The sequence below is a fragment of the Rattus rattus genome, chromosome 2 (assembly GCF_011064425.1).
Source record: "Rattus rattus isolate New Zealand chromosome 2, Rrattus_CSIRO_v1, whole genome shotgun sequence".
Classification (NCBI taxonomy): Eukaryota; Metazoa; Chordata; class Mammalia; order Rodentia; family Muridae; genus Rattus; species Rattus rattus.
The window spans coordinates 96,969,054-96,978,304 of NC_046155.1; the positions used below are offsets into that span (position 1 = coordinate 96,969,054).

The following is a 9,251-nucleotide window of genomic DNA, read 5'->3' on the forward strand; positions in this document are numbered from 1 at the left end:
TTCAACAAGCAAAAATATCAACAAAGCACATATTAAAATCTTTTTCCTGGCTTTCTGTCAACACCCTTGTCTCCCATAAATAACACAGTAGTCGATTCTTCTAGCATTGTAAGTACTGCTTGCTTCTCCAGTGTCTAGAGTATAGTTTTTCTTAAAGAGAACAATCATTAAAATTATTGTATAGGTTGTACTCAAAGGACAACAACACTGCATCTGTGGACCTAACACCTGCCATCTAGTTCCATGCAAAGACTCCTAACAACTAGCTCCAGAAAAGGTCACCTTTAGAGACTTGGGTCCCACATGGATTCATCTGTCACTCTAGAAGTACAGTCAGAATCATGGGGCATGTAAGGATTTGTCTTGAGCAAACCTGGCTTAGGTACTAACTAGCCAGAGACTGAATGTGGTAACGAATGGGTCACACTTTGTGCTGCTTTCTAGGAGCTGTAAGACAATGGAGCACTTAGCTACATGCCAGGTCTTCTGCCCTGCACCTCCTGTGTTATTCAGCCTAAAAGTCCCATCTAATAACCATGAAGATGCTCTATTTTTGACTCATCTTCCTTGCTTAAATGTATGCACACACATATTTGTGTGTGTGTGTGTGTGTGTGTGTGTGTGTGTGTGTGTGTGTATTACCATATGCCTGCCTAGCACAGTGTCAGGCTCGTATGAGCATGAGTATTTGCTGAATGGGAGAAATGGACAATGCCCTAAGATATATGGCATTCTTTCCCTCACAAATGAGTAACTGAGGCACTCTGGGTGCAGATAAAACATTCAGTCCAGGGCCGGCTGAGGAGCCGGAATCAAAGCCTGAGCCCCACCCTTGCTCTTTCTAAACACAGCAGGATTAATACTTAGGCAGTGAGGAACTCATACAGTTCACGGGACCTATCACCTGCAGAACTCTAAATCACAGTGCTTTATGCTGTGTGCTCCTTTAAGGCTTGGAAGTTCACTAAGTGATATAACGAGTATTTACTGGAGCGATGACAAAGGGCACATTTAATTTCATCCCTGGGCAGACATTAGCTACATAATTTGTCACTTAAAATTCTACAGCCTAGGGGCTGAAGAGATAGCTCCCTGGTGAAGAGTGCTTGCTGCTCTCGCAGAGAGCCTGAGTTTCGTTTCCAGCACCCACTGCACGCAGTTCACAAGCATCCGTTCACAACTCCAGCTCCAGAGAATCTGACCTCCCTTTCGGCCTTACACCCTGTCTGTCACAGGCACCCATACTCATATGCACAGCTCAAAGCTATGTTACCTGCACGTCCTAAGGGTGGCAGCAGACTTATTAGCACATTGAAAGCTGTTCTTAGCACTATAGATGATCTGGGAGAGGCTCAGAGACTTTCCAGAAAGTCTCTCCTCTTCAGGGCCACTTGTACCCTTGTGTATTCATAACCACTTTGGCTTTTTGAGAGGTCCCTGTCACGCCCTGAAAGGGCCCTTTTCCTTTCTGTCCCACTCTGGCTGCCACCACACCACCATGCAGCCTCCATGTGACCAAGCCGGTTAATTATTCATGAATCAAACTAGCCGCGGAGCCTCAATCTCTCAGCTGCCAAGTTCTGATGCTATTTTAACTGTTGTACTCATGTTAGAGAAATATCTTTTAAAAGCCTATAAACAACAACAAAAACCTTCAACAACTCAAGGGTTAACAAATCCTTCCTAGGCATTTAAAATTTTTGTATATGTGTGGTGTTGGTGGTGGGGGTGTGGGTGGGGGGTGGCTGGAGAGATGGCTCAGTGGTTAAGAGCACCGACTGCTCTTCCAGAGGTTCTGAGTCCAATTCCCAGCAACCACACGGTGGCTCACAACCATCTGTAATGGGATCCAATGCCTTCTTCGGGCACACAGGTGTACTGGCAGACAGAGCCCTCACACATGTTAATTAAATGAATCTTTAAAAACAAGACACCCCGACTGTTTTGGATTTATGCATATAATTGTTTCACCTCTTTTAAAGCATCACAGGCATTTCCACTACGTTGCTGAATACTCTTCATTAGCATGACAGCATGCTAGCCTATTATAGTCAGGCAGTAATTTATTTAACCAATTTCCACTGTTAGACTTTCAGATTATTAAGCATAAATTTTGCCCGATTTTTAGACTGTTTCCTTAGGACTGATTCCCAGAAGTGGACTTAGAGGATCAGGGGACACAAACTCTCTAAAGTTCCCCACAGATACTGCCAAACTGCCTTTCAGAAAGCTGTTGCCAATTTACACTTCCAGCATTGCCAGCATGGTTTTTTCTCTTCTACCAATATGGATCTGTGTAAAGGATAATAAAATTTAAGTGGAACATACAGTCCTTGGGTTATTAATGAAGCTGGAGAGCTACAGTGACTTCTGGCACAGAGGCCTGTGACAGGGGTCATCTCTATTTCCAGGTATGCAGTTAACAGTGAGTTAGTGTGAGCACTCAAGACAGCAGACTTCAGCGGGGAGACAATCAGATGTCATATGGCCAAGTCCAAGGCCGGACGCACTTCTGCCACTGCTGTATTCCACTTCGAGGGCAGTGCCTGGCATACGCACCACTCAGAACACATCTGCTGAGTGAATTAACACAGAATCTTCTTTCAGATGGCTGCCAGAGGGTTTGGTCACTTCTGGTTCCTGGGGAACACTGACTTTCTGACGAAGCAATCTTGTAAAGGTCTGCTCAATCCTGAAAGTCTACCACAGCAATGGAAAAACAGTTTCAATGAATGCAACACAGCAAAGCTCTACTTAGGATAAACACAAACAGACCCATCTAGAAAGGCGCGCCCTAGACTGGTCACAGTATTTATACAGTTGGGTTTCTTTTAATATGCTTGCAAAAAATATACCGTGGTGTAATCTGTCGCCTCTATAGCACATGCTTCAATAGGTGATGACATCAATGTATTCTAATGCTGCCCATGGTCAAGGCATTTCTGGAATGACTAAAGTTCTCTTTCTTGCTGCCTGTTACAACGTGACATCACTTTCGGCATTGCCAAATAGGTTTGGAGATAAAACACAGGAATAATGTAAATGGTAGCCTGTTTAGTACCATTTTTAGTGAAAAACAGAATAAAATTCATTTTGTGACTCTGAATGTGGGCAAGCCTGGGCTCTCCTGGTCACATACTCTTTCCAATGGGCCATATTTTCTAGAGAGTAAGCTGTGACACCACCAGCCTGACTTGGCATGGACAGTGTTATTAACAGACAACAATCACTCACTTGTCATTCTTAGATACGTACTTTATGCACACTAGACAAGGACATGAAAACCATGGTCCACGGGCCAATGTGCTTTACCACTCTTTTCCTCTGGTCCCCATTTAAATTTTTTCTTTTTTACATTTAAAAATGACTTAGGAGAGGAAATCAAAATATTTTATGAAACTATGAAATTCCAATTCCAAGATCCATTTATAGTTTCACTGGAACACGGCCACACTCATCTGTTTCCATATGAGCTCTGTCTGCTTTTGTACTAGGAGACTGGATGGCTCACAAAATATAGTGTTCCCTATACATCGTCTGCTGACAACTGCACTAGGCCCAAGTGGATCCTTGGAAGGCCCCCATCAGGTTTGGTTGTAGATATTAATATGGGATGAAGTGTGATACAAGCTGCCCCACTTGACTAGGACCACGGAACAATGCATGGCTGCCTGGGACGAGATTCGAGAGCCTAGAGAATCAAGGAGGGTTGATCAAACTGAAGCTTCATCTGGAGACCGCAGTGTGAGCAGGCACACATTTCAAAAGCTAAGACCTGGGACCTGGTGAGACTCTGTCCCCAGAGCCTAGCGAGACATGCTGGCGACACGTGTGGAAACCGCAGGCCGCCCGAGCAGTGTGTGCAGCACAGTGGCAGCTCCCCAGCAGCACTCTGCTCCTCTCCTAAGTGTCTTCAAGACATTTTCCATCCAGATCCTTCCAGGCATCTCCACAGCAAATGTGGACTAAGAACAGGAAATGGGTCTAAAAGGAATCCTCTAGAAAACAGGATGTGGGCTACAACCTTTCTCCCTAAATGAGAGGGCTTCCTTTTCTCCCTTCTTTCTTTTTTGAAACAGGGTCTTTACTATGTTTTCCAAGATGGATTCGAACCCATGCTTCTGCCTCAGCCTCTTAGCGTTAGGACTGCAGGCGTGCACTGCCGTGTTCATATTGATGTTGCCATTTCAATCACTCGGCCAGGGATAAAGTTCAGGAGACTACAGAACTATCTTTGTGTTTTTTCCAAGTCACAGATTTGGTAAAGAGGTGGGTTTTTTTTTGTTTTGTTTTGTTTTGTTTTTGTTTTGTTTGTTTGTTTGTTTGTTTTTTGGTCTTTATTGTGGGGAGCATAGGAAGCAAGATGAGGTGATGGAAGCTGAGAAAAGCAGATAGGACCAGAGATGGGTGGTCTTTCCTGAACAGGACCTATTCCTCCTAGACTGTTAGCAGAGGCACAGGAGACTACATGAATAGGAGTGGAGGTGAAGATGGGGAGTAAGATCAACTGGAAATTCAGATTAGCAAGCGTGAGGAGAGTCAAGGTGTGCAGATGGCCAGCTCTCTTGACAACCTCAGACAGCCAGGCCCGATTGATCTCACGCTAGGGAAAAATACAGCTGTTATATAGACGTTGTGATTCGGAAAGGCTTCCTGACTCAGGTTCTAGAGGTAACTAAGTCCTGAGGAACTGGTCATACTGGTTCTATTGGGCTTGCTAACGGTGGCTGCTGGGCTTGGCCACCAGCCTCCATGCCATCCCTGCCTATCCCGTTTCTGAGTATAGGAAGACAATTTGGAGCCAGAGCTGAACTCTCTGCTCCAACCGGAGCACAGCTTAAGTCATGGGCAGGAAGAAGGGCCAAAAAGTCAGAAAGGAGAGTCGTGTGAGTGGAACTGCGCACCAGAGGCCCAAAGCAGACACACCTGGAGGGGTGGCCCAGAATCAGAAAATGAACAACAGGGAATCTGAGAGCCAAGAACAAGCTAGCCAGGAGTAAAATGAGTGTCTTCAGGGACAGTGAGAAAACACTGATATGGGATCATGGCTCGATCTGAGTTTACCAGATTAGGAACCCAAGACAACTTTGAAGTAAGGTGCAAGACAGGACAGCAGGTAAGCACTTCAGGAACACTGTTAGGTGGGAACTCTTCTGGTACCTAGGCCACTATGTCAGTTCAGTGACGAGACACAGTCATTTCAAAATGCTTTGCTCCTCCTGACCAAGTTAGGGTAGTAATTCCACTTCCCTCAAACCTGAGACATCCTGCTGCTGCTAACTATTTCTGGGAAAGCCTTTCAAAGCAGTAATGGGCTGAAATGGCAGTTCAAACTGACAACTTCTTGGGACATGACTTCAGGTGATAAAGTACATCCCTTTTCTTGAAACCACTTGGAACAATCTGAATTCACACTACTAATTACCCACTTCTGGGTATGCTGGGTATTCTAGGTCTACACTGTAACTGAGACCATTTTATTCACTGATGCCAGGTCCACTCCGGCCCTATTTATAGGATGAAATAAACACAGAAAGAAGTTCTCTCAGGACCTGTCTTACAATAAGTGAGAGCTGGGAGTCAGGGCACACGCCTTTAATCCCAGCATTTGGGAGGCCAAGACAAGTGGATCTTTGTGAGTTTCAGGTCAGCTGGTGCTACTGTCTCAAAATAGTATAGTAAAACAAAATAAGATGGATAGAAGACCTGAAGTGGTGGTTGTGGGATCCTGGCCTGTGCCCAAGAACACACAATTCAGCAATGCTTACAACAAAGACCAGAGCAAAGATTAGTAAATGTATCAACAATGCTGCAATAGTGGTAACTTCATTCTAAAAACGTGGTTCCCTCGATGGCAAGCACTTGTGGAGGATCCAGGATGTCACCTCATAGGAAGATTTAATGGTCTAGAAGAGTGTCTTGAAACTAAGCAAGTAGAAAGTCTATAAGTTGCTCCTTGTTTTAAGAGGTTTTTGTTGTTGTTGTTGTGAAATATATATATTCAATTTATTTACTTTTATCTCATGTGCATTGATGTTTTGCCCAAATGTGTGCCTGTGTGAGGATGTTGGATCCTCTCGAACTGGAGTTACAGTGGTGAGCTAGCATGTGGTTGCTGGGAATTGAACATGGGTCCTCTGGAAGAACAGCCAGTGCTCTTATCCGATGAGCCATCTCTCCAGTCCCCTTTTAAAAGATAATGTCTTTGCGAGACAAGATCTATTTTTCAAGGAACTTCCAAACTGATGGGTATTAAACTCAGAGATTCCCTCGTCTGCTTTCCAAGTGCTGGGATTAAAGGTATGTGCTACCATGTTCGACCTTGAAAGCCAGAGAGACAGTAAAGAGAAGAACTACTTTGACCAGTGTCTTAGGGTTTTATTGCTGTGAACAGACACCATGACCAATGCAAGTTTTATAAAGGACATCATTTAACTGGGGCTGGCTTCCAGGTTCAGTCCATTATCATCAAGGTGGGAGCATGGCAGCATCCAGGCAGGCATGGTGCAAGAGGAGCTAAGAGTTTTGCATCTTGTTCCAAAGGAAGCCAGGAACAAACTGAGCATCCTCAGGCAGCTAGGCTGAGGGTCTCCAAGCCCACCCCCACAGTGACACCTCTATTCCAATAAGGCCACACCTCCTAATAGTGCCTCTCCCTGGGCCAAGCATATGCCAACCATCACAACCAGTGATAGGCAAGACCATCAGCCAGTATTATTTACTTCTTTATGAATAAGGAGGCATCAAGTGTCAGAACCTTTGGGTAAGGCAGATGCTAGCCAGAGCTGTGAGACGCTACTGCCTCCCTTTCCTCTCCTCTCCTCTCTTTTAGGCACCCTGGAGATACTGAATCTGTACTGAGTACCTGCCACCCACCCATGACAACTTTCATCCCATGAACTCTGGCAGGGAGGTAGGAAGAGACTGTTTTAATTTGTAGAGCCTGCTTGGAAGGTAGAGGTGGGGTGGAAGGTAATGGGAAATTAACTACTCTTACAAGTGCATTATTATAAATCTACCTGTAGACATCGGGATAGCAATTTATAAATGACTGGCATAAAATTAAGGGCAGAAGAGAAGCAGCAAAATATTTCGAGGTATTCATCTGCAACACCATTGCCCTCCTGTGTAGCCTTAGCAATTTTAGCTGAAAGTGCCATCATTTTCTATTTACACGGGTCCCAAGCCTCATGCGGTACCACCCCTGGGAACCATTCTCTAATCTCCCAGATCTTTGTCTCACCTTTCTTCATGGACATGTTTTTTTTAAAAACAAAAACAAAAACCCACCTCCTCCATAAAGTCAACCCACACCCAGAAATCTCATTTGGAGTTTTGCATTGTTGATGCTCAAAGCACCTGATACTACTGGGGCCTCAGTCAATAAATGTACTGTGTGGATGGGCACTGACTCCCTTAATGTAGGGGCTAAGGAATCACCTGATCACTTCATGTGATTTCATGGTCTTAGTCTCATGGCTAAGGAACACCCAAAAGAATGGTGGTCTGAAGTGCAGGAGAATGGAACAAACCTAGCTCTCCTGTCTGAGGAACTCTGTAAGGTAAGTATTGGTGGCCAAGCCCAAGTCATTTGGGCTAGATCACACCACTCAATAAATCAGCACACCTATGCCTTCTGTAACATACTTCTCAGGCCCTGACTATGAAGCAGGTTGACTATGTCAGACTTCTTTTGGGGTCCTCTCAGAAGAGTATGACTCCCGGGGGACAGAAATACTCCAGTATCCTGCTTCTCACTGGCATGACCCTCTGGGGCAGCACAAGCACAGACACTGACAAGAGTCAACTTGTTAAGCCAAAGAAATCAAGAAACTAGAACCAGAGGTCAACAGCCACAGCCCTCCAAAATGGTGGAGAACAGCAAGGAAGAGGACCCCATAGTTCAGTACTTCACACTGCCCAGTCTGAAGGAGGAGCATAAAACAGATGAAAAGCATCTGAAGACAGTTTCCCGGCCAGGTTCTCACTACCTCAGGCTCATTACACCAGGATGTGAACTAATCCTCAGCAACCTTGGGGGCGATGCTTCTGAGGATGGATCCTGCAGCAGGCTGGCAGGGGAGTGGCTTCTGGGATTCTACGCAGGCAGAGACATTTCCCCAGCAGCTTTCTGCTGCAGTTAACTCCAAATCTCAGAACTTGTTAGCTTTCTCCCCACATACGCTAGTGTTCCTAATTTCCTTTGAATGACTAGTTGGGCATTCAAATTTCCCAAGTTTAGGATGATCTTTCAAAATACTTGCTATAACCTGGGCATTTTTCTCATGTTCAGGTTTTCTTTCAGAATGAGTCTAACGGTTTCATTACCTAAATTTAATTCTTCAGCCATCATTCTCACCATTAACTGCCTGTTCGAACAAAGTCCTTGACCTTCCCGATATTTGCATCCATTCTGTGGGTGAATGGACAGCTACTTCAAGCATCACCTCGAACGTCTTCCCACTCTTTCTTAAAACTCAAAAACTCAAGCCCTCGACATCACCTTTATCCCCATAAGCTTCTTTCAAAAGATGGTGGGTCTTACTTGCAGATTTGTTCAATTTCACGCAAAATTTGATACTAATTCTTTGTTCTAAATAGCAGTCACTCATTTTGGCACTAAACCATACAGGAACGTTATCAGGCCACGACTGTGAGAAGCCTGAAGTAAAAATCTCTAGGGTGCTGCTGGCCTAATCATTTCACTATTCCTGCCCCTCTGGAAGCCACCAGGGAAGGTATTGCTTTTCTGAGCTCTTGCCCTTAGCGTCTAGTCGAGGTGTGTGGCTGGAAATCTAGCACTAACCCGGTCACAGAGTAATCGAAAGGCAAAACCGGTAAAAATAAATAAATAAATAAATAAATAAAAATAAATCCTCTGCAACCCATGTGTGCGTCCAATCCGTGCGTGGAGTTTCAAAGCAGTTCCTAGAGTCGTCTCGAATCTGTTGCCTTTAAGAGTCTACGGCGACTTATGCAGTGGATGCATGAACTGTGACAACTTAAACAAGCAGGGAAAACGCAGCCGTGAAGTAACGGTGAAGATCGCCCCGGACCTGCAGAAACCAGCACACAACAAACCTACCAGAGTAACCCAGGGTTGTGCTCTAGAGTCCCGGGAGACTACATCGCATGCGCAATTCCTTCCTTGCGCGGGTTGAGTTGTGCGCGTGCGCATAGAGACACCGCAGCCTGCCAGACGCTCTCGGGTGCGCATGCCCGCCTCCGGGGAGGGCGGGGGAGGAGGGCTG

General features: G+C 45.2%; 1 protein-coding gene and 1 long non-coding RNA gene across 2 annotated transcripts; both read right to left on the reverse strand.

Annotated features, from left to right (window-relative positions):
* Positions 1-1,942: 1,942 nt before the first annotated feature.
* Positions 1,943-9,162, reverse strand: LOC116893955. The gene is made up of 2 exons (XR_004387017.1): positions 9,086-9,162; positions 1,943-2,700 (listed from the first exon to the last, which is right to left on the reverse strand). It is a non-coding gene; the product is annotated as an uncharacterized LOC116893955 (long non-coding RNA).
* Positions 7,368-8,750, reverse strand: Gvqw3 (GVQW motif containing 3). The gene is given in 7 exon segments (XM_032895671.1): positions 7,368-8,050; positions 8,053-8,177; positions 8,179-8,278; positions 8,281-8,382; positions 8,385-8,476; positions 8,478-8,506; positions 8,508-8,750. Coding segments are annotated over 7 exon segments (792 nt in total). The 5' UTR covers positions 8,613-8,750; the 3' UTR covers positions 7,368-7,811.
* Positions 9,163-9,251: the final 89 nt, after the last annotated feature.